This window comes from Piliocolobus tephrosceles, chromosome X, assembly GCF_002776525.5.
Source record: "Piliocolobus tephrosceles isolate RC106 chromosome X, ASM277652v3, whole genome shotgun sequence".
NCBI lineage: Eukaryota > Metazoa > Chordata > Mammalia > Primates > Cercopithecidae > Piliocolobus > Piliocolobus tephrosceles.
This window is the reverse complement of record NC_045455.1, coordinates 11067830-11093895: the sequence shown is the minus strand read 5'-3', so window position 1 is coordinate 11093895 and position 26066 is coordinate 11067830. Positions and strand designations below refer to the sequence as shown.

The following is a 26066-nucleotide window of genomic DNA, read 5'->3' as shown; positions in this document are numbered from 1 at the left end:
TTACAGTGTTTGCTCTAGGTTCTGAAAACACTGCAGGTTACTTTGTCCTAGGAAAAGGAATCCGGAGTCAGGATGTTCAGGGTGCCAGTGTGTGTTTCCACAGGGTTTCCTTGGTCTTCACGGTACTTGATAAAGTGACTCACTTGTAGCAATTTGTTGATAACTATTCTAAGGGTTTTGTTTAGAATTTTTGAGTTAGAAATGAAATTTAATCTAACATTAAATGAAATAAAATCTGAAATCTTAGAATAACATTTTAGAACATTTTATTATAATAAATAAATATAGCATAATTATACTTTCAGGTGGTACTAGATAAAATGTAACTTCTTTGCATAATACAGTAAATCCTGTAGAGCTTTGATTTCCAGGTTAGATCAAAATTTTTTGAAGAGAACCTTGAAGATCCCAGGGTACATAAGGTTAATCCAGTCCTGTCTGCAGATGTTCTCATTTCACATTTCAAAAATGCCAACCATTTCTGAAGGGAGGTAAAGTGACCTATTCTTTAAGTAGTTGGGGTTTTTTGTTTTGTTTTGTTTGATGACGAACGTCCAGCGGGTGCTCTCCCTTCCACATTTCTGCTAATTGTTAAGTGCATATCTCTGCACTTAACGGGTGGCCTCAGATGACTCTGCTCTGAGCATCTGTCAGGACGCAGAGCCTCAGACTCACTGTCACTCCAAGTGGAACAAAAACTGGTTGAGAGCAGCAGTGTTTACAGAGGATTACATAAAGGAGAAGCTATTAGTTGATTTCTTTACGGTGGATTTTGACCTTGCTTATGTCATGTTTCCTTTTAGATTCTTGATGAAAGCTCTAGATTCTTTCCGTAGAAAATTGAGAGATGTGTGAAAATGTCGAGAAATACGTAAAACAAAAGTCTTTTCTCATCATCCTCCCCACTTACATGTACCCTGCTCTGTGTATGAGCCTCATTTTCATATCCTTTCTCTGTATTCTAACTACTACTTGAATTCAGTTAACTAGACCTTCAGAAAGTTATGACCTTGCACCACATTCATACTTCTCCTGTCGAGTTACTTAGGGAAGTCAGTAGTAATTTATGTTTTGATGTGTTGGTTGTATTGTTGAGTCACTCCAATGATGGTGGTTATAAGAAACTGACCTGTGGAATGTGTCACTGTATTTGCTGTGAGAATGTTGTTAAAGATGATGATTTCATTAATTCTTTAATCATGTGGCAGATGTTTATTGAGTACCTTCTTTGTATCAGGTTGACACTATAGAAGCTACTCCATGGACTCTAGACTCCATGGAAGCAAGTGTTGGGAACGTCTGAACCAGTCTAGGAAGCATTGAGAAAGATTTCCCAAAAGTATTAATGACATCTTAAATCGAGACTTGAAGGATCATCACAGTAAACTAAGCAGAGAGGTAGAAAGGGTGGGGGGAGGATCCGGAGGATGTTGGAGGAACTGTGAGAAGTTTGGTGTGGCCACAAAGGATATGATGGGAGCAAGAGGTAAGGGAAGTGAGCAGATGATTATTACGGGCCTTGCTCTGGAGTTTCAATGTTAAAAGCCATTGGAAGACATGGAAGGTTTTAAGCAGGAGTCAAACGTAGAGGCAGAGCAGGCCATCAGCTCGTCAGGCAACAGAGGTAAGGAAGAGACAGTGGAAATAGGCAGACACATTGTGGAGCTGGGACTGTGCAGTTAGATGGGCTAGGGCAAGGACAGAGGGAGGACTTCATAGATGACTTCCGGGTGGATGCTGGCCGATTGCATACATTTTGGAGACAAGTGCTACTTTCTGTAGCGTATGGAAGATTTGGCAACATGCATTTTACCAACCAGTCTCAAGCCTGATTCTGTTTTAATATGTGACTTGTTTGCTGTTTGCTTCATTTTCCCCATAGGTGTTTAGTTTCCTATACGTTGGTATATTCTGTATTATTTGAAATGACATTGGTCATATTAGGGCATGCATAAAAACACATTTTTAAGAATCCTTTTTTCCGAAGTGTTATAATTTGTTAATGAAATATGCTTCAGTATTTACGATAAATCTTCTCTCTGTGCTCTGCCAATAGGCTTCCATTAATTTACTTGGCAATTTTGACTGACTTGCATAGCTTGTTAAAACACAGTTCTTGCAGCTAAAACATACAGCTAAAAACATAATATTGAACTTTTAATGATGTTCGTTTCATTTATGACTTTTTGAATGTTAAGTGTATTTTGTTTTAATCAGGCTATCTTCTAAAGTGTTTGGAATATAATTTAAAGACTAAAATGCTAGTAAAATGGAAAAAACATGAAGGAAGACAACCATAAAATAATGTAGAAAGTGCTTTTGTGAGAAATAAATGTAAGTCTGTTATAAGTATAGGACTGAAGCTCAGTAAAATTCACCTAGTTTCAAAGAGCTTGTGTAAGCTGTTAGATTCTTGAAGCCGTTACTAAAATAAGCAGCTGGAAATTAGACCTAGGCCATGTGTCTGAACTATCCTAAACTGCTCTAAAACTCTAAGCCAAGTTTTAGCTCTAATTCTTAAGAGTTCAGGTGGTTTTCAACCTAAAGTTTTGTGAAGGACAGTATTTTTAAAGCACTTTGTGCATGATGTAAGAACTGGTTCCTGTAAGCTATCTTACCTAATCCTTACTGCCCACTCTATGAAACAGCCTAAAGCAGGTAGTCATTATATTTGTTATGGTAGAAGTAGTAATGTGGTAAAATAGCAGAGAGACTGTATTACATGATTTTTAAAAAGATAAGTAAATAAATTTTACTGTCTCCATTTCTTTTTAATTAACAGAGCCTGCATTGATTCTAATGAAGATGGGGACTTGAGTAAATCTACCGTATTGAGAAACTACAAAGAAGCCCAAGAATATGGCTCTTTTGGCACAGCTGAGATGTTGAATTACTCCGTTAATATATACGATGATGGAAACCTGCTCTCCATTGTGACCAGCGGAGGTATCCCATTTCAGATTGACCAATGAGATATAGATTTATGAGGTGATAAGTGATACATTGCATAGCCCACAGCAACCTTCTAGAGAATTTTAAGCTAGAGATCCCAGCTAAAGGACTAGGTCCAGAATCATAAATGTGATTTGATTCACCTGCAAGATGTTGTTTTCTAAGGTCATAACCATGTAGGATCCAGTCCAAGAATATAAGCGTGGTCCAACATCAGAAAATCCATCAATAGGCCGGGTGCGGTGACTCACGCCTGTAATCCCTCGGGAGGCCAAGGCGAGCGGATCACCTGAGGCTGGGAGTTTGAGACCAGCCTGACCAATATGGAGAAACCCCATCTCTACTAAAAATACAGAATCAGCTGGGCGTGGTGGCGCATGCCTGTAATCCCAGCTACTTGGTAGGCTGAGGCAGGAGAATCGTTTGAACCTGGGGAGGCGAAGGTTGCAGTGAGCCAAGATCATGCCATTGCACTCCAGCCTGGGCAACAAGAGCAAAACTCCATCTCAAAAAAAAATCCATCAGTAAAATTTATCTCATGAACAGCAATGTTGCCTCGAAATCTTAACTCTTGAGAAATTCACCCATGAGTACAGAGAATCAGATAAAAGAATCCTCACTATGGCGTTGTGTGATTTCCAAAAAGTTGGAAACTGAATACCTATTAACAAAAAAACATTTTTTCAACAACTGTGTGTTATTCTTACTGTCATACAGCCATCCTTTGGTATCTGGGGGGATTGGTTCTAGAATGTCCCTCGGATGCTCAAGTACCTGATATAAAATGACGTAGTGTTTGTGTATAACCTACACACATGCTCTCCCATATGCTTTCAGTCATCTCTACATGACTTCTAATACCTTATAGTATGTAAGTGCTACATAAATAGTTGTTATGCTATTTTTTAAAATAATTATATTTTTGATCTGTGGTTGGTTAAATTGCATCTAGTTGATGTGGAACCTGTGGATCCAGAGGGCTGAATGTATTATACAGCAATCAAAATGCTGTGTGTATGAACCCCTAATACATAAATTATATTGATGATAAAACATGTAAAACTCTATAACATGCCTAATAGTATTGTGCAGTGTTTATGGATATGTGTGTTTGTATGGTGAAAATGTTAAATATATAGATGGAAAGATTATGCACGAAGTAGGATGATGGCTACTTCTGGGGGAAGTTCTCCCTCCTTGGGTGGGGGAAGAAAGGAGAATGAAGTGGGATGACTTTAACTTTTTAATGCCCCCCTCCTACCTCCCAGTTCATTGAGGTATAGCTTAAGTACAAAAATGTCACATACATACATATATATACTTTGATCAACTTTTATGTAAATATATAAATATATCCAGGAAACCACCACAATCAAGGTAATGAACATACTCCTTACCCCCAAAAGTTGGCTCGCTTTATTATCCAGCCTCTCTCCACCCACATCCCAGGGAACCACTGATTTGTTTTCTGTCACTCCAGATTATTTCACACTTTCCAGAATTTTATGTAAGTGGAATAAAAAATATGGTTTTCTTTCCTTCACTCAGCGTAATGATTTTGAGATTCATTCATGTTGTGATTATAAAGTTGGCTCTTTATTTCTGAGTAATAGTTCTTTATATAGCTACACCACAGTTTGTTTATCCAGCTTCTCATTGATGGACATTTAGATTGTTCTGGTATCTGTTGACATATATTTTTATTTATTTTGGGGCTAATAGCTGAGAGAACCAGTTGGATATGGTAAATATGTACTTTTCTTTTCTTTTTTTTTTTTTTTTTTTTTTAAGATAGTCTCACTCTGTCGCCCAGGCTGGACTGTAGGTGGCACGATCTTGGGATCTTGGCTCACTGCAACCTTTGCCTCCCAGTTTCAAGTGATTGTGCTGCCTCAGCCTTCTGGGTAGCTGGGATTACAGGCGCGTACCACCACATCTGGCTAGTTTTTGTATTTTTAGTAGAGGCGGGGTTTCACCATGTTGGCCAGGCTGGTCTCAAACTCCTGACCTTGTGATCCGCCCTCCTTGCGCTCCCAAAGTGCTGAGATTACAGGTGTGAGCCATCATGCCCGGCCATTTAACTTTTTAAGAAACATCAAGCTGTTATCTAAGGGGACTGTACCCTCTTCACTTCCACCGCAGTGTGTGAGAGTTCCAGGTGCTCCATATCCTCAGCAACACTTGGCTGTGGTCATTCGTAATAGTGGTCATTCTAACTGGTGTAAGGTGTTTTGGAGGAAAAAAATCACATTAAAATTGCGCTTTCCCAATTTTGTTTGGGGAAAAAAATATGAAAGCCAGAATCCGCAACGTTGGGTGAATGTTTTCTTGCATGACAGCATCTGGCTAGAGCAGAGGAGACTCAGCATTGCTGCAGACCCCATTCAAAGCCACATAGAGATGCCTGCCTACTTCCCCTGGAGCTCTAACACACTATAGTCCCCAAACGTTAAGGCCCAGTGCCAGTTGTCATTTATCATTGAGCTTGTATTATTGTTTTTCCGAGAGTAGTGGAATATTTCTCTATGTTCATGTCTTTTAAGGAACCTTTTCACTAAAAGGCCAGTTTTTTGTTTTAGTATTACTTTATATATAACATGTATAAAAACAGTTACAAATCACAAGTTGTACAACTCTTCGAATTACCACAAAGTGGACACTTCTTTGTAACCATAACTCAGGTCAAGAAATAAAACATAATGAAACTCCCATCGTGCCCCTTCCTAATCAGTAACCTCCCTCCCACCTCCTACAGTTAACCACTATCCTGATCTCCATTGCCACATTAGTTTGGACCATATGATGTTGCTCTTTTTATGATCGGAAATGATAAAATAGTGCCAGTTTCAGATGGTTCAGCCTTTTTTTCATTTATATGAAATTTCAATATGTATCCATTTCTGTGTGTGACTTCTTTAGTTCAGCCTTATTTTTGTGAGCTTTATCTCATAGTAGGTAGTAGTAGTTTATATTTATTGCTGTATAATTGTCAGTTCTATGAATTGATATACATGTAGCCATGTACTATTAATGGATATTGTGGTGGTTTTTAAGTTTTTGAATTTTATAAACAGTGCTGCCATGAACATTTTTGCGGGTGTCTTAGTTACATGTGCACACATTTTTGTATTGTGTGTAGCTGGAGGTAGTTATGGCTGGCTCATAGGCTCTGGCAGTGTTCAGCTTTCACTTCAGCCAGCAGTTTGTGGTATGTACTTCCATCCACACTTGCTTTTGTCAGCCTTTAATATTTTGGCAATTCTAGAAGGTATGTAGAAGCATCTTTTTGTGGCTTAATTTGCGTTTCCCAGATGACGAGTGAAATTAAACATCTTTTCATGTGTTTATTTGCCCTTTGGATATCTTCTTTTATAAAATGCTTTTTCAAATGTTTGAAGGGGGGATTCTCCCTTTTTTTATTGTGAATTTGGAAGATTTTTATATATTCCAGATATAAGCTCTTGGTCAGCTATGTATGTTGCACATAGTTTTCCTTTGTGACTTGAGTTTTTGCTCTCCATGAACAGGGTAGCAGAGTAATGTGTATTCTTTTTATCATGATTAGTAATATACAGATTGAATTGAATGACCTTTCAGTCCATGAGAATGTTTTGTCATTTCCCCACCTTTTGTGTCTCTAGGAGCTCATGGGACACATGTAGCTAGTATAGCTGCTGGACACTTTCCGGAAGAACCTGAACGGAATGGGGTAGCTCCTGGTGCTCAGATTCTTTCCATCAAGATTGGTGATACAAGACTAAGCACAATGGAAACAGGCACAGGCCTCATAAGAGCTGTGAGTGTTCGTGAGTTGTTGATTCAGAAGATTAATGATTAATGATCTTGGATATTTTTAGGTTTGTAAGTGCTCCTGGTTTACCAAGAATATGTTGAAATATATATACTATACAGGACTTTGTTTAACAAAGCAAAAATATTTACTAATTTATTTTTAAATTATTTTTATTAAATATTATTACGGTAAGTTATTTGGCCTAACCTTTGTGTGAAAATTACTTACTTCATACTCGTCATTTCTAGCAAATCTCCTAACAAGCAATTTTGAGATACTTAAAAAGAAAGACTTCTTAGCCAGCTTTCTCTAGTCTAAGAGGAATTTAAAACCTCAGCTAATATTCTGTACGTCATTTTAACGTAGGAAAGTATATTTAATTTTAGTGATTTTTTTTTTTTTAAGACGGAGTCTCTCTCTGTCGCCCAGGCTGGCCTGGAGTGCAGTGGTGCGATCTCGGCTCACTGCAAGCTCCGCCTTCCAGGTTCACTCCATTTTCCTGCCTCAGCCTCCTGAGTAGCTGGGACTACAGGCACCCGCCACCACACCCGGCTAATTTTTTTTTTTTTGTATTTTTAGTAGAGACGGGGTTTCACCGTGTTAGCCAGGATGCTCTCTATCTCCTGCCTTCGTGATCCACCCGCCTTGGCCTCCCAAAGTGCTGGGATTACAGGCGTGAGCCACCGCGCCCGGCCCTAATTTTAGTGATTTTTTAACCTAGGAAGGACCATTCCATTCCCTCTACCACTCTCCCCCCTAACCTCACTCTTTTCTAGAAATGCTGGTTTTTTTTTTCACTGACTACTTTATTATGTGTCTTCTCCTACCTTTTTGTGTTTACGTACTTACATGTCCAGGTATATGGTGATATGCCTGGAGGTAACTTATAAATTAGAATATGATTGGCTAAGAAACTATAGGATTATATATATGCCCTTATTTTACTGGCTAATCTGTTTCTCTAAATTGTTGCCTAAACTAGACTCTTTAATCTTTTTAATAGATGATAGAAGTTATAAATCATAAGTGTGATCTTGTCAACTACAGTTACGGAGAAGCAACTCACTGGCCAAATTCTGGGTGAGTGTTCCTTGACAGTTGTTAGCCATAGAACCTTAGCCAGTGAAGAGCATTAGATGTTTTTCATAAGCGGATTGAATGTCACAGTGGAAGAAAGAACAGTTGCAGTGAGTGGTTAGATGGTAACTGTATGTCTTGTAGGCCTCATGCCCCCATTCCTGTGGTCACATCTGTGATGATGTTAATGCCGTTCACTGCACCATGCCTAAAGTCTCAACTCTGAGCATTCCTGTGCTGTCCTTTGTGACTCTTCCTTGGTTAGATCTCCCTCACAGTTCTTCTGAGATGTGCAACCCACAGACTCCTCTGGTGTTTTTTCACTGTCAGATTCACTGCATCCTCACTTCTCTTCCCAGGCAATTTAGGTCTGACAGTCTATCCATCATTATAATGACTGTTGCGGGAAGTCAGGGACCCCAAACGGAGGGACCAGCTGAAGCCATGACAGAAGAACATAAATTGTGAAGATTTCATGGACTTTATTAGTTCCCCAAATTAATACTTTTATAATTTCTTACACCTGTCTTTACTGTAATCTCTGAATATAAATTGTGAAGATTTCATAGACATTTATCACTTCCCCAGTCAATACTCTTGTGATTTCCTATGTCTGTCTTCAGTCTCTTAATCCTGTCATCTTCGTAAATTGAGGATGTATGTCACCTCAGGACCCTGTGACAATTGCGTTAACTGCACACGTTTTTCATGAAGCATGTGTGTTTAAACAGCATGAAATCTGAGCACCTTGAAAAAAACAATATGAAATCTGGGCACCTTGAAAAAAGAACAGGATAACAGCAATGTTCAGGGAACAAGGGAGATAACCATTAGGTCTGGCTGCCTGAAAGCCAGGCGGAACAGAGTCGTGTTTCTCTTCTTTCAAAAACGAATAGGAGAAATATCGCTGAATTCTTTTTCTCAGCAAGGAACAGCCCTGAGAAAGAGAATGTGTTCTTAGGGGGAGGTCTCTGAAATGGCCGCTCTGAGAATGTCTGTCTTATACGGTTACAGATAAGGGATGAAATAAGCCCGGGCCCGGTCTCCCGTAGTGCTCCCAGGCCTATTAGAATGAAGAAATTCCCGCCTAATAAATTTTGGTCAGACTGGTTGTCTGCTCTGAAACCCTGTCTCCTGATAAGATGTTATCAGTGACAGTGCGTGCCCAGTGGGACATGAAACTTCATTAGCATTTTTAATTTTTCCCTGGTCCTGTGATCTTGCCCTGCGTCCATTTGTTTTGTGATATTTTATTACCTTGTGAAGCATGTGATCTCTGTGACCCACACCCTATTCGTACACTCCCTTCCCTTTTGAAAATCACTAATAAAAACTTGCTGGCTTTGCAGCTTGGGAGGCATCACGGAACCTGCCGATGTGATGTGTGCCCCAGATACCCAGCTTTAAAATCTCTCTCTTCTGTACTCTTTCTCTTTATTTCTCAGACTGACCGACACTTAGGGAAATAGAAAAGAACGTATGTTGAATTATCGGGGATGGGTTCCCCCGATACCTGGCGCACCAACGTGGTTTTTTCTTTTTCCCAAGTGCATGTGGGAACCCAGTTCCCTCTGAAGCCATCCCCAGTTGTATATACATACCCAATAGACCCCCAGAATTGCTGAAATTTTGCTGTTCTCTTTAGTAACTTGCATCTCATCGGCAAAACTTACTGTTGGTGTCATATATTCACTGACTCGGTCAGTTTTCACATCTCCTCAATCCATTCTACTGTGTCTAGGATGTACCCCCACTCCCCTCCTTCCTTGTTGCCTTCATTGTCTTTTTGCTGCCGAATCCAGTGTCATGGCCTTGACGTTAATGTTACCTTCCTTTTTTTTCTTCATAGTAGTAGCTATTTGAAATTACCTTGAGTATTTACTTACTTATTGATCATCTCTCCCCCATTCTCATCACCAAGCTATCATCTGGTTTTTGAGACATCACTTTACCGTCCTTGTAACATGCACCCTGTTATCATCAGTCATTTCATTCTTCCCTCCTCTCTCACTTCTTTTACTTAAGTGTATTTCTTTCTCTACTTCTTTAACTTTCATCCTCTTGAAGTCCTCTTTCGCTAATATTCTTTCCTTTCTCAGATATTCACACTTACAACTTTGAAGGGCCCTATACATGGCCCTGTAGCTTTTTAATGTTAACTTCATTTTCTTCTTAATGGTCTAACCTCATCTCCTTTACTTATTGTCAGTAAATTTTTCTTACTTGCTATCAAGCTCTAAGCAGGTTTCTTACACTTCACAATCTTGCTCTTAAGTTCTTCCTAGGGCCTTAGTTACGTTTGTCACAAAAGATACTAGTTCTTTGGGTCCATTTCTGCTAATAATTGTATTTACGAATCTTCTGAGGTGTGTCTTCAGGAGTATGTTAACTGGGAAATGGAAATAGAACCACCTATTGCCCCAGTCACTACTAATATTTTACTACCTTGTACTATATTTTCCCATATATTCTTGTTTTACATCTAGCATTTTTCCCACGTTTAATTTGGCCTTATAATTGCTTCCCTACCCTAAAGCCCAAGTAGGGTATATCACCTAGAATAGCTGTATCATGTCCCACCGAAGGTGGATGTACCAAAATTTATGTAACCATATATTTAAACAAGGTTTTGGTACTATATACACTTTGGGAATAGAGGCTGATTATATATTCAAAGGAATTATCTCTTTTTCAGGAGAATTTGTGAAGTAATTAATGAAGCAGTATGGAAGCATAATATAATTTATGTTTCAAGTGCTGGAAATAATGGTCCATGCCTGTCTACAGTTGGTTGTCCAGGTGGAACTACATCAAGTGTGATAGGTTAGTTTCCTGTTTTAGAAATGGATTTGTTTAGAAACAAGCAAACAAAAAACAATAGTTAATGAAATGTTACCTGTATCTCTATTACATGTAAGACACTGTACACTTTAAGAGTGTCCTCAGGAAACTTACAGTCTAGTAGGGGAACCGGCACATGTAGAACTGACTGCTATTTAAAGTGGACTGAAATAAGTTGTTTCATAGAAATATAAACGCGTGCTTTTAGGTGCATTAGCATATTTAATCTGTAAAATAATCCTGGGAGATAGGTATTTTGTATCCAAAAGCAAAGTTCTTAGTAAAATGTCTGGTACATAGTAGACTTTCCTCGTTTCCTTATTAAATTTTATTCTTTCATTGTATTAGAGAGAGGACTGGTGTTGAGAGATTAGGCAGTTCACTCAAGCCAACAGTGGGTTTAGAATCAGAATCCCCATTTGTTTTCTTTTCTTAATGATTAAATCCGTCCCATAGGTGTTGGTGCTTATGTTTCTCCTGATATGATGGTTGCTGAGTATTCACTGAGAGAGAAATTACCTGCAAATCAATACACTTGGTCTTCTAGAGGACCTAGGTAGGTATAGGTAGAACACGGGACCAGTACGTATATTTGGTTAAACTTTACATTGTTGAGAAGGGCAGAGTTTTAGAAAAGTTTGCTAGTTTTTTTCTGTTGGTTTTTACTTTTTTTCAGTATTTTCATTTTGATTAACAGTCTCATCTCAAGGACAGATAATTAAAATAAATGAAATAGTTTCATTGTTACATGGAGAACATCACTATTCTGAGTATAAATTCTTATTCCTATATCCATAATTCTTCATTTATGAGAATCTAAAGAAAAAGTAGGGACTTGGCTATCTTTATATAGTAGTGATGGCCTTGTTTTAAATAATTTTTGTTATTTTAACTTTGGTGAAACAAAAGCCCTGAGTTTTTATTATAAAGCATCACAGTTATAGGGCCCACATACCTGTGGCTCATGTTTTTGAAGTTGTAACTTACTTTGAGCAATTTTGGGTGAGATCTGTAAGTAAACAAGTTCTGATTGAGAAACGAAGTTTATCTCTTTTGGTTCCCTGAAGCCCTCTGCACTATATTTATCTGATTCTGGGAACTAATTTTCTCAAGAGGTGATTTAAGTCCTAATTTATGTAATTCTTCATTATACCATCAACGGGTACATAAACCTTATGAAAAATAAAGCCTATTTTAATTCCTCTCTTTGGAGTTAATTTATAAAAAGAATAGACTTTGAATTTAGTTCAGCAAATACCTTAGTGCCTACAGTGGGCAAGGCATAAATGAATAGTTTGTGATCTGAGTTTCAAATGCCATTTTAGTAGGATGGGACTCCAGAGGTGGGAGCAATCACTTGACCCCTTCGTGGAGGAGGTGGTATTGAAGTTGGCCTTAAAGGATGGTATAGGATGTTGAGAGACAGAAGAAAGGAGTTCTATATGCCAAGAATACCATGAACCCAAAGATGAGCAGGTTTTAGAGTAAAGTTTTTTGAGGAAATAACTAGTAACTGAGTATGTTTGAAGTATAAGATTAGTGGGGAATATTGGAAGATAAGATTAGAAAAATTGGGCTCAGGTGAGATACAATAACGTTATATTCTTTGAGTTACAGGTATCTTCCTCATTTTCTCTAGGTGATTCCTCTTTAAAAAATAAACTTAATCTTAGTAGTTTATTATAAAATGTCATTGAAAACAACCAGGCTGTGGACATCCACATGGATCAAAAAGCTTTGCTTTGCACTGTCATTGTAGACTGCCCCTGCCAGCCCAGCTGAAGACACTCAGTAAGAGTGGCTTAGGATAAGAGCCAAAAGTCAGCAAAGCTTGATGTGTTTTATGTTCAGTTAATACAAGTGTAAAATTATTAAACTTACTCTCTTCTAAAACTGAGTTTGGAATTTTAAGTTTTATCTTATTGTCAATGTAAAAACAAAGTATTAGAGAATGTTTAAACCAGCCTTTGCTGATATTTGCCATAGAGCATTTAAAGAATTATTTTAAGAAAACACTGAGGAGTTCATCATGAGTTATGGGGAAACTTGGATTAAAGTAGATATTGATTCACAAACAAGATGTTCTAAGAATTGAATTTGTTTCATTTTTCATAAACATGAAATATTATTAGAAATAATTTGCTTTAATTATTACATTAGATGGTACAAAATATAAAACATTGACTAATGGTCACTGAGCAGAGCATGTTCTGTTATCTTTGGAAAACACTGCCTCGCATCAGCATTGTCTGAGACACACAGCATCTACTACTTCTAGGCATTTGCACGTGTGGCATATTTCTTAAAGACGTATTACCAAATGTCTGGGCTGGGTGCAGTGGCTCACACCTGTAATCCCACCACACCACTTTGGGAGGTCGACGCAGGAGAATCACTTGAGGTCAGGAGTTTGAGACCAGCCTGGCCAGTGTGGTGAAATCTCATCTCTACTAAAAATATAAAATTTAGGCGGGCATGGTGACAGGCACATGTAATCACAGCTACATAAACAGGTCGTGAAGTTTTATTATGTAAATTGAGAAGAAAAATATTACTGGCTTTTTTTGAATTTTAAGGAAACATTTCTGTTTCATGAGACTTTTGTTTTTTTTTTTTTCTTTCCTGAAACGGAGTCTTGCTCTGTCACCCAGGCTGGAGTGCAGTGGCATGATCTCGGCTCACTGCAACCTCCACCTCCCAGGTTCAAGCAGTTCTTCTGCCTCAGCCTCCCAAGTAGCTGGAATTACAGGCGCCCACCACCACACCTGGCTAATTTTTATATTTTCAGTAGAAACAGGGTTTCACCATGTTGGCCAGGTTGGTCTTGAACTGACCTCGTGATCTGCCCACCTCGGCGTCCCAAAGTGCTGGTATTACAGGCTTGAGCCACCACGCCCAGCTGAGACTCATTTTTGGAATACTGATTTAAACACCCAGAAATGCTTTATCATTTACCACTTTAACAGGCTAGTGGAAAATTAATAGAGCAATAAGTAGTCAGAATTCATGATTCTTTCCAGTTATTTTTTCTAATGCTATCAAATACCAATGCTCATTTTGAACACCGTTAGTCGATACAGTGCAAACAAAAAGGTAGAAAATCACCCTAAACCTTGTTATTTGTGATATGTACAGGTGAAATTTTGGTGAACATCCTTTTAGTCATTCTCCCATGAATTAGTGGGAGATGACACTGTTTAGGCACTTTTGTAACCTACTTGTCATTCAGTATTACGTCGTGAACATCTTCACAGGTCAACAGATATTTCCCTAATAATAATCGTTCTAAGATATTTCCTAAAAGAGATGCCATTAGCCCATTTCAAGAGGAATATATATTTATTGCTTTCAGTTCTCTATAAAAATGTAAAGCCACATTGCCCTAGTGTTTTTACCCGAGTAAAATCGTTAGCTCAGTTGGGAGAATGGTATAAGGAGAGTCTGGCAGCCTCTGTGGGGGAATGTATGGCCATTTTGCCAGGAAGGTGGAAGTAGTGTGCTATTCTGTGCCATTCCTTCTTGGGGCAGAGGACAGAGCCATGTTGGATGATAATGTGATTATGAATTCTAAGGGCTTTAATTCATCAGACTTTGCTTGGTTGAAGCCGTCAGCTGGGCAGTCCTGTTAGACTTGAGCTATCCAGTATTGCAGCAATCAGGGACGTGAGGTTAGTCTGCATTGACATGTGCTATAAGTATAAAAGGTAGACCAGATTTCAAAGACTTGGTCCAAAAAAAAAAAAGTCAACTAATTCATTTTTCTTTTTTTTCTATTACATGTTGAAATGCTAATATTTTTGCTCTGTCTAGTTAAACATACTAAAATTAACTGCATTAGTGTCTTGTTAGTTTTTTTTCTGTGTGGCTTATAGAAAATGTTAATTTATATGGCCCACATTATATTTCTATTGTACAGTGCTATATTAGACGTTAAACAAAAGGAAAGTTTCTTATTACAGATAAGAGAGAAGTACATTCATCAAAGAGTCAGAACAGTGACATTTGTTTTCTCTCTGTAGATATGCCTGACACTATGGCCTGTCACACATGCCCAGATATGTATATACACACAGACATTTCTGTACGCTTATAAGGAAAAAATAAATGCTGCCTGTGGGAAAATGGCTATGCTGGGTGTTTTTCCCCCATTGATTCTTCATAATCATATCTTTGTCATTATTTGTAATGAGTACAGTTAGTACACAGTGTTATACTATTGGATTTAACCAGTGGCTGTCTTAAAAATGCCCATGTATTTTGAGCTTTCACCATCCTAAGCAAACTTCAATGGCTTTCCATTTAGTGCTGACGGGGCCCTTGGTGTGAGTATCAGTGCACCAGGAGGAGCCATTGCTTCTGTTCCTAACTGGACATTGAGAGGGACGCAGCTAATGAATGGAACATCTATGTCTTCCCCCAATGCATGTGGAGGCATTGCCTTGATCCTTTCAGGTAAGCATGTTCCTTATTGTCCTTACATTATTGCAGACAGATATTTTTGTTTTCTGAAGCTCTCATGGTAAGAACATGTGGTAGAATTGATAATTCCCTGGCACAAAGTAGAATTTAAGGTAGCAAGTAACTTATGTGATAATGACAATTTGAATGTGTATTTATTTAGTATATTTGTTAACAACTATCAAGCAGTATTTTAGCTCCAGGGCTAAATTAGTTAACAAAGCATCAAAAATACCTGCTTATGTGGAGTTTATATCATATATATTATGGTTGGGATAAACAGATTTTGAACAAAATAAAAAACTGTCGATGTTGCGTGTTAGAAGTTAATGGATGCTGTGAGCAAAATGAGGTAGAAAGAGAAGGAGGGGTTTCTAGAGTGGTGCCCAGGATTAAATAGAGTGACACTGGTTTAGCCAGGACTCACATTTAGGGTAGCCAGCCTGCTGTGAAACTCTCTCCACAGAAATGTCCCTCTTTAAGTTGTCTCTCCTCTGCCTCCTTTCATCACCCCTTTTCTGACCCACACCACAGTTTCTTCTGCTGACCACATCTCCTCGGCATGGCCTGTCCACACTGGTACTACCAGCATAAACCTGTGATGATATACCACTGTCAAGTGCTACCATCCTTTTCTAGGTTGAGCCCACACTCTTAGGATGGATCCTAACATGACCCTCTTTCTAGTTCTCTTCAGCCTCACCAGATACTTCAAGGCCTCTTGGCCTCCATCTTTGGGTGGTCCTTTCTGCCATCTTGTGGCCTTGAAGACTCCTGTACATTCTCTAAGAGGCGGCTCATATGTCAGTTCCTCTGATGGAGCTTCACCTCTTTTGGATTCTCACAAAACTGGTCATTTCCTTGATTTGCTGTTATAACTTCATAGTGTTTCCACGCTTGCGTTGTGTCTGACAGTATCATCAATGTATATATGTTTGATGAGCTCTGGAGAGGACAAGAATGATACAGCACTCATCTTACGAATTGGTGGCCTCCATATTCTTCCCATAAAACAGTAATTCCCAACCTGGCTGTACCCTAGAATCATCTGAGAGGTGTTTAATAAATAGCAATCTGTGGGACAGTCCTCAGAGATTCTGATTTTATTGGTCTGTCTTGAGACCTCAGCATCTTTTTTGCTTGAGTTCCCCTGGGGCTTATAACGCCAACAGCCATCTTGTTTAGTTTAACCCAGCAGTGTTTTAAAGAAAATGTCACTCACATGCCTTTAGGTATCTGCTTTGTACATTTATATTACGCTACAAAACCCACACCAGAGTCTCTGCTCACCACATAATGAGAACATGTGATTTTTGTGGAATGAAACCTTCATATGATGCAAGCAGTTTGAGTCAGACTGTTTAGTTCAGGTCTTCAAAAAAGATTTTAAAATGAGTGTTAAAACACAAGACATTAAAACCAGAGAGTCTACAGGTGATCATACTGGTGGGTGGCTAAGGTTTCAGATAGTGAGTGCTACACTACTTGTTTTTGTTTCTTAATTTTAGGTCTGAAAGCTAATAACATTGACTACACAGTTCATTCAGTCAGAAGAGCTCTAGAAAACACTGCAGTGAAGGCTGACAATATAGAAGTATTTGCTCAAGGACATGGTATTATTCAGGTATTGTTACCTATATGAAAAATGGGTTGTAAAGTATCATTAAGATAATATCTGGCCGGGCGCGGTGGCTCACGCCTGTAATCCCAGCACCTTGGGAGGCCGGGACGGGTGGATCACGAGGTCAGGAGATCGAGACCATCCTGGCTAACATGGTGAAACCCCGTCTCTACAAAAAAATACAAAAAACTAGCCAGGTGAGGTGGCAGGCGCCTGTAGTCCCAGGTACTCGGGAGGCTGAGGCAGGAGAATGGCGTAAACCCGGGAGGCAGAGCTTGCAGTGAGCTGAGATCCGGCCACTGCACTCCAGCCTGGGTGGCAGAGCGAGACTCCGTCTCAAAAAAAAAAAAAAAAAAGATAATATCTTAGGTATTATTGGGTAATGTTTCATTTTATAACAGCAATTCAGTGTATCTGAATTATAGATTATATGGCCATATAACTATAAGCAAAAAGGATACACAAACAAATCTTGTAGTTAAGACAAATCTATTGCACTAAGATCAGGAAATGTAATAGATGGAGGCCATGTAGAGGTTAGAAATTCAAAGCTAAGAAATCGAGGTCAAAAACTGTCCAATCATAATGGCATAGGGATTAGTTCCTAAATTTGGTCACTTGAGAATAACAGTGTGAATAGGGTGGAGTGGAAGATGTGACTGGTATTGTTTCTAAAAATGTAGAATTATCCTCTTATTTGGGGTACCACGTAGTTTTGAGAAGTGAATATAAACACTAACTTTTTGTTTTTCAACTGAAATCAAATTGATTGGTAATTTGCAACAAAATATTTTTGGACCCAACCGTTGATACCTTACCATGTATATTCTTTTCACTAGGTTGATAAAGCCTATGACTACCTCGTTCAGAATACATCATTTGCTAATAAATTAGGTTTTACTGTTACTGTTGGAAATAACCGTGGCATCTACCTCCGAGATCCTGTTCAGGTGGCTGCACCCTCAGATCATGGCGTTGGCATTGAACCTGTATTTCCAGAGAACACAGGTCAGTAATAGGCTGGCAGTAAGCTGAAGTATTCGCATTTGCTATTTGAATGAGTGGTATCATAATAAAGAATTGCTGTTTGGGCCAGTGTTATGAAGAGAATCCATGAATTACCAGTATGATTATTTTAAATCTTGTAAGAGAAAATATTAGAGCAATTTGGGGTCCTTGTACAATGGGAACTTAGTTAGCATCTTAAACTACCAAAGAAAGCAGTAGAATGAGCCTCAGTGATCCACAGCTTTACTAAATTGTGGATGATAAAACATCAAATTCCTTTTCCACTTTACCTGCTTAGGTATAAGAGGGAGCTTTCAGTTGAAGAATGAGAAGTAGAAGCACTCTAGGAGAACTGCAGCTTGATTAGGTGTGAACAAAAATAGTCATCACTATGGTCTGGCTGTCTTCATTTCAGTTGAACACTATTACCTGTGTGTACAGTAATGAAAACATTCACTTAAACTCTTTATTTTAAGGTCATACCAGTGCTTGGTGAAAGTATAAATGAATCATGAGTAATCTAAATTGTAAGGAAGATTGTTTGACTGTTTTATTTAAGCTGTGTTTTGGATGCGTTTTACCGCCAACCAAACTAAGTCGCTACATTTATTTGGGAAGTTGTAACATTTTTAAAAGGTAAAAAATACTCATCTTTAATTTTTGGTCTTTTTCATGCCAGAAAACTCTGAAAAAATATCCCTTCAGCTTCATTTAGCTCTGACTTCAAATTCATCTTGGGTTCAGTGTCCTAGCCATTTGGAACTCATGAATCAATGTAGACACATAAACATACGTGTGGATCCCAGGGGCTTAAGAGAAGGATTGCATTATACAGAGGTATTGATGTATCTTCAATTTTACTCTCTTCACTCTTTAAAATATTTAAAAGATTTTAAAAAAATCCAAAGTATATTTGCAATGTATTGCTTTCTTGCTAAGAAATAACTAGACCTATCCACCTGCCAGGTCATGCAGTTCTTCTGGTGTGTCTATATTCATTTAAGCAGTGAAGTTTCTAAAGAATATCTTTTGTCCTTGTATGAATTAATAAAAGGAAAGAAGAGGTACAGCAGAACCTTTCAATTAGGTCTTCCTCTAACTGGTCTTTTGTCAGCTACACAAAGCTGCAATTACTCCTTCTTCTTGTTGTTTGTTGTTGTTTTAAGAGACAGAGTCTTGCTCTGTTGCCCAGGCTGGAGTACAGTGGTGTGATCGTAGTTCACTGCAGCCTTGAACTCTTGGGCTCAAGGGATACTCCCACCTTAGCCTCCTGAATAGCTAGGACTAGTGGCGTGTACCACCAAGCCTGGCTAAATTTTTTTATTTTTGTAGAGATGGGATCTCTCTGTGTTGCCCAAGCTTGTCTTGAACTCTTGGCCTCAAGTGATCCTCCTGCCTTGGCCTCCCAGAGCATTGGGATTACAGGTGTGAACCACCACACCCAGCTAGTTATACCTTTTAGTACTCAGATGAAGAAAGCATCTGTTAAACAAATAGTTGTAAACCAGGCATAGAATAGTATCACAACAGTATCTCCACATCTGAAGTTATCTATAGTACTGATTTTCAGTTGGGAGTAATTAAAATGCACTTACTTTGTACTTGACGTTTCCTTTTCCCATTTGAACTAGTGAAATGTTGCTATACATTTGTTTGGGCTGTTTGCTATTAATTATGTGACCTAGTGTCAGGAAACTGGTGTCAACCTGTGGTTAAGACCTTGACATACTAAGAGTAGATTGATTTATTCTGTCAATAGTTTAGACCTCTTCCCCCTCTTTTAAATGCTTGTTTATGGATACTGAAACTTACCAATTCTTTTTTCAAGGTATGTGGCTATGATATAGCATCCCCTAACGCAGGTCCGCTCTTCCGAGTTCCCATCACTGCAGTTATAGCAGCCAAGTAAGTAACAGGTTACTCACAGCTTACTGTTACTTCTAAGATTTTAATGGCTATTCATGGAGTCTTGTGAACTTTTAAGGGTTCACTAATACAGAACCAGGTAATGGGGATTTTGTCTTAGTTCTGCTCCCATTTTTAGGTGTCATGTAGTCAGCCATGCTGTCTTTGTGCACTCTGAGAGTAACTGATGGCACCTGGCATCTCCCCTGCCTCTGCATCAAAACTGTTTCCACCAGAGTCACTCTGAGCTCTGCGTTGCCCAGTTCAGAGGCTAACTCAGCCTTCATCTGACCTGATCCCACTGCAGTATTTGATAATATTACTTCATTCCCCTCCATTCCTGTCCTTTTTGTCTCCTTCATGTTTGGGATTTACTCTCTTCTCTTAATGCTCCCACTTTTCTAGTTATCTACTGTAGAAAGAGAAGTTAAGAAACTGTTAACTTTCCATCTTATTCCCCGGGAACCAAGGAAAAAATCAGCAGATTATATTACTTCCTGCTTAAAATATTCGGTGGCACCTCCAAGGATCAAGTTCAAGCTCCTTAAAATAGCAGAGAATCTCCCTCACAGTTATAGCTGTAGCCAGTGTTTCCTGGCTTTCTGTACACAAATTACACATTTTGGCCAATTCACTGATTTTGGCACTCCAGGTTTCTCAGGATTTGTGCATGTGCACAGCTGATAACTTGGTTTCAGTTTCCTGTCTCTTCAGTTAATGACCAGGTACATTCCTGGTCATCCCTGGGTGAAGGGAGTACCTTCTTTCTGCTTCGTGGCACAGTTTACATGCCCTTGAACCAGACGTTAGCCAATATTTTGTAATTTTTTATTTAACTTATACTGTTTGACTGTGAGCCCACTGAAGGCACAGGGACTACTGTTATACAGGATGTATGAAATAAATTATCTAGTGGATGAAGGTGAGATTGGGATTGTGAGAGTACTGGAAGCCAAGTGGAAATTCTAAACTAACAGTTCTGTTAGTTACTCTGGTAAATATTAAGTATGCAACAGATATCTAGATGCCCATGAGAAACAGGACGAAATTGAGGAGAATAAATTTAAAAAGTGGTGTACACATGGGAAAATTGTGCAGCAGTTAAATTCTCAGCCGTATATTCCCTCAAAGTCCAGTAGTAATTTAGACAAGGTAATATGTAAGACCTTCAGGAGTCAGCTGCCACGCGATCTCCTTCAGGAAGCTTCCCAGGCTCCCTAACTCTTCCTGTCTATCTGGAGCATCTTATGTTAAATGTCTCTGATGATGATTCTCTCCATGCTAGACTGTCTAGGGTAAAGAATCATATTTTCTTCTTTGTTACCTTTTCTAGCTCCTAATAACAGGGCCTTATATGTAGTAGGCACTCATTTAACTGTCCTACTGACAAGAATTTGTCTCTAGCATAAAATTTGTTTCCTTGGTGGGTAGTTGTGAATTTAAACTTTGTTTCATTGATTTGTTACAAAAGTGCTTTGAAAGTAGTTTGCCTTTTCTTTACTATTTTACATCATGGGAGTGTTTTGAAGCTACAGGAGGAGCTTAATTTAACATTAGTCTCATAGCTATAATATCAGTGACATAAAACTTTGTCATTGATTTTAATATCTAGGACTCACTGTAGCTTGGAATCTGGTAATTGGAAAATTCTGTGAATGTTGTAGAATGCCTTTAACAAAAAAGAGAATGCTTTTTTAATAGTGTGTGTGAATGTATCTTAAAAATCATAAAATAGACAAAAAATAGAATCATCTATACTCTGCTATTCAGAGGTTATCTCTGCTAACCTACTGCAGAAATTGAATGTTGTACATACTGTTTTGTAACCAGCTTCTAAGTCCCTGTGTTTATTTCTAATGAATTGGATAAATTTTGCATTTATCCAATAAAATCCAGAGTATCTGTGGTCTTATAATAAATATATACATTTAATTATTTTTATTAATTTTCAGAGTAAATGAATCATCACATTACGATCTAGCCTTTACAGATGTACACTTTAAACCTGGCCAAATTCGAAGGCATTTTATTGAGGTTCCTGAGGGTGCAACGTGGGCTGGTAGGTAAAATTAAAATCCACGTGACCACTTATCTCTGTTTATATTCTAATGACTATAGCTATATGAGGTTGATTTATCTGTAACATGTATTTCCCTGCTACTAATGGGACTTATATATATGTATTTGGGCACCTTAGACTCTCTGTAAAGTTCAAAACGTTTTTAAGATCTAGTAATATTTTGCATTGGCCCATACAGCAAATTAAGGCATCTTAAGATGTTTTTAATATTTAAGGTTTGAGCTTAGTTTAGAATAATGCCTTATCTGGTAATAATTTTTTTTTTTTTTTTTTTGAGATGGAGTCTCACTCTGTCGCCAGGCTGGAGTGCAGTGGCATGATCTCGGCTCACTGCGAACTCTACCACCCTGGTTCAAACGATTCTTCTTCCTCAGCCTCCCAAGTAGCTTGGACTAATAGGCACACACCACCACGCCCGGCTAATTTTTGTGTTTTTAGTAGAGACGAGGTTTCACCATGTTGGCCAGGGTGGTCTCGATCTCTTCACCTCATGAGATACCCGCCTCGTCCTCCCAAAGTGCTGGGATTACAGGCATGAGCCACTGCGCCCGGCCTAATTTTTAAAATACTACAAATCATTTTAAAAAATGCAGTGTTGCTTAGACCTCAAACTGTTAAACTCATAGAATTTTAGAAATAGAGCTTTTAATCTTTGAAGCTCTGTTTATGAGAGATTTTCACTTCAGTGTCTCCAAAATTTTGAGAGTAAATGATTGCCTAACACAAAGCTCTTGAATTAACATGTTATAGTCCTGTGAGAGTGCTCATGTCATTCTTTTATACAAGAGCTGTGAGTATACCATATTTTCCTTCACAAGTTATATGTCCTAAATTTACAATTTAATAGTCAGTATGGAGGGGTGTGTCAGTTGTCAGAGCTCACTCACTTTGATAGAAGGAAGCAAATATGGGCAGTCAAGCAAGTGTCACCCAATTTAAATTAGTAGCCAGCATTGTTGATACTTCTTGGATTTGGCCCCTCTGCTAAGCACTTTACAGAGATTATCTTGTCTAGTCCCATCAGAACCCTATAAGGTAGATAGCTGTCGTTAGTAAAAATGGCTTGTATTTTACTCAGGAGTGTGTTTTTTGTACTTGTATGAAAGTACAAATATATTTACATCTGAGACGTTATTGAAAATACAATATTGATACCACATATGTATGACCTGGTTTGGGAATAACTGGTTGTATTTGGTTCCCCATACCATCTTGTGGTCATCTATCTGTATGCAGTCCATCTGTTTGTTACCTGGTATCACAGGAAATACAAGACTTTCCTTGTTTTATGTAACTAGGTAAGGGCATAATAGCAAAAGCTGAGAGCTAAAGCAATGAATTGAACAGTACCCAATATTGCCTGTTAATTTGCATACTGGGTTATAATGGAGCTATTGCAGCATTGAGAGGCTTCTAAGGATAATCAGGGGTTGTACTAGACTCATTCATTAAGCATATTTTTCTGTACCATCTGTGTGCCAGGCCCTTTTCAACGGGCTAAGGTGGTGAGCTACTTAGACAAGGACCCTGCTTCCAGAGGCCTTAAGAGCATCTAGTCCAAGACATTGTAGTTAAGAGAACTGGATTAGAGGGAGACAGCACAGAGTAGCGGCAAGGCCATGGGCTTTGGAAATTGAGAAGTCTGGGTTTGGATCCACACTCTGCCATACACTAATGGTTACCTGAAGGCAGGTTTCTAAATTTTCTGAACTTCTGTTTCAACTATAAATACAGTTGTTAGTCTGTTGTAAGGATCAGGGATTTTATAGAGTACTTGGTACATAGCTTGTCTTCGTTGGGATTTCGCTCACACTTGACAGTACTTCTAGGGAGTGGACTCAGAGTTGCTGTGTTCAACATTTCTGGGGTACCATTCTCATAGGGCCCCTTGGAGTTGTACAGCTCCAGGCTCTGGTAACCTGTGCACTAGTAAATTAAAGAATACAAATCTATAATACTGAATTGGGTATTTGTTTAGTGATAAATGGCACTGATTTATGCTTGGTTTAGGTCGGTATTGAAAAGAATTTATTTTTTGAATAAAAATTATCTAGTAATCTAGAATGCAAGTAGTTCAGAGCATTTAACAGTCTTAGTTTTATTTCAAATAATTAGAAATATTGTCATAACACTAGATTTTGTATTCTCAGCAACTGACTAGGTCCTGAGAGCTCTGTGCCCACTTGGTTTTATGAGCCACGGGATTGCGCCTTGCTTCAGTTCCCTTGAATTAGCTTGGGTATTCTTTAGAAAAGCTGCCAATCTGGCATTGCGGTGATCTTGGCTTACCTCCAGCGCTGCCTCAGAGTAAAGTTAAGCATGTGTAGTCCTGCCAGGCTTTGTAGAAGCACATAGCACAGAAGTAGACCAAGAAGAGAGATTAGGAAAAGTTATCAATGAGGAATTGAGGCATGATAACAAATAGAGGTTTCCAAAAATATAACCTACCTACCTTTATCTGGAATTGATTGGTTTGCAGCTAAAACGAGGAAGGATTTTAAAAGGTACCCAATTAATATAACTGTGTATACATCTATGGACAGCCTGCTGTTTCCAGGTGTTTGTAGCATTGTGGTGGTGGTTCATTTTAATACCAGTTTCTTTCTTTCCCATAGAAAATCTACTCCACTAACTTTATTAATATTTTATTGATTCTTTGTTTTTACGGAAATAAATATGCAGATTTGAGTGTATCATTTTATTTTTGATTCCTATTAATTCCCTACATGGGAATTATTCCCTAAGTGGGCATTATTAAAGCCACTTATGTCAATTTTAGGTCTTGTAAGTTTAAAGCTTTGCTTCTTTCTTATTTTAGAAGTGACAGTGTGTTCGTGTTCTTCTGAGGTATCAGCAAAGTTTGTTCTTCATGCAGTCCAGCTTGTGAAGCAAAGAGCATATCGAAGCCATGAATTCTATAAGTTTTGTTCTCTTCCAGAGAAAGGAACACTGACTGAAGCTTTTCCTGTCCTAGTAAGTTTAACTACAGTTTATAATCCTGAAACAATTTATTTGCCTTTTTGGTATGGGCTAAGACTAAGTATTTGCATTCGATTTTATATTTTGTATTTAGCACATTGGGATATTTTTTAATGCCAAAAAAAATGAAGTAGGAAGATAGAAAATCTAATTAGGGTACTTGAAATCAGGTTGGAGGTAATTATCTCTGTAATTCTTGAATAGTTTAATCAAAGAAATATACTAGTCTGGTAGATTCTGGTGTCTTGTAGTTTGGACCCTGATTTAGATTATTCTTTGTTGTACAGTAGATTAATTTCTTTAAGACTTGTTTGCATGTCACTTAAGTTATTTTACTAATGCTGTGTTGTTAAGAAGCTATAAGGCTAATTTGCATTAGAGGAAGACTGCTACTGCTTCATGTCTAAGTTATCTCAAATGATGGCAGCACTGCATTCTTACCTGTGGTGTTGGAAATGATGACTAGTCTTTCTTCCACAGAAGGTGAAAGTACTGATGTTCTTCCTTCAACTCGCTCCTTTGTGTTTTCAGTTGGCTGTGGGATTTTCGCAGTATCTCTTTGTTTCTGGTTACTTTTCATTTGTGTTCTTCCATGGATCAGTGTTGCATGATTCATCTTTTTAAACTTTTAAATTCACTGATAGCTAGAAAACGTACTTTAAAACTCCGTGCTAAGAGCAATTTTTTTTCTTTTCTTATCTTTGTTTTTTAACAGGGAGAAAGATGTAAATGACCGTAATGTCATTTTGTTTTGTTTGCCAGGCAGCTGTGAGCCCAAACTCAACTGTGCCTATTGAGTATGCCTTACAAAGTTGTAGTATCTTTCTTGTGTCATTATACTTGATTATTTTTCTTTTGGTCCTAATTTTTTATTTCACTTTGAAGTAATCAAATCACATTTGCTTTATTATATGTGCTTTCAGAAGCTGCCTAGGATCTTTTATGACAAGAAGCATAGGGTTATGAGTAAATAACTATATATATTTAAATACTTGCACCACATCTTTGCAAATATACATGCAAATGATTTGTCTAACTCTTAGCATAGCTGTTCAAATTTTTGAGTTTTCTTGCTACAAATAGAAAAGTTTGAAAACATGGAATTGCTCTGAGACAGCTAGTATTTATATTCTGTAATTTGAGAAAAATAAGAGATACATTTTATTTACTTTTACTTGCAGGGTGGAAAAGCAATTGAATTTTGCATTGCTCGTTGGTGGGCAAGTCTCAGTGATGTCAACATTGATTATACCATTTCTTTCCATGGGATAGTGTGTACTGCTCCTCAGTTAAACATTGTAAGTTCCATAACATTTTCATGATTTTTAATGTCAGTTACTTGTGTTATTGGA

At 38.2% G+C, this 26066-nt stretch overlaps 1 protein-coding gene across 6 annotated transcripts in view; it reads left to right on the top strand.

Moving 5' to 3' along the window:
• Window positions 1–26066, top strand: part of TPP2 (tripeptidyl peptidase 2) — an 89718-nt gene that overhangs the window by 22894 nt on the left and 40758 nt on the right. For all 6 annotated transcript variants that reach the window (XR_004228681.1, XR_002732815.1, XM_023218000.2 and 3 more), the window contains exons 6-18: window positions 2783–2946; window positions 6594–6748; window positions 7749–7825; window positions 10518–10645; window positions 11120–11219; window positions 14967–15115; window positions 16630–16745; window positions 17582–17750; window positions 18430–18587; window positions 19579–19655; window positions 21608–21714; window positions 24554–24708; window positions 25896–26012. Coding sequence is in view for 4 of the 6 variants with exons in the window: in XM_023218000.2 (XP_023073768.1) it covers window positions 2783–2946; window positions 6594–6748; window positions 7749–7825; window positions 10518–10645; window positions 11120–11219; window positions 14967–15115; window positions 16630–16745; window positions 17582–17750; window positions 18430–18587; window positions 19579–19655; window positions 21608–21714; window positions 24554–24708; window positions 25896–26012 (1672 nt within the window). In the remaining 2 variants the exon portion in view is untranslated. The remainder of the gene's footprint in view (window positions 1–2782; window positions 2947–6593; window positions 6749–7748; window positions 7826–10517; window positions 10646–11119; window positions 11220–14966; window positions 15116–16629; window positions 16746–17581; window positions 17751–18429; window positions 18588–19578; window positions 19656–21607; window positions 21715–24553; window positions 24709–25895; window positions 26013–26066) is intronic.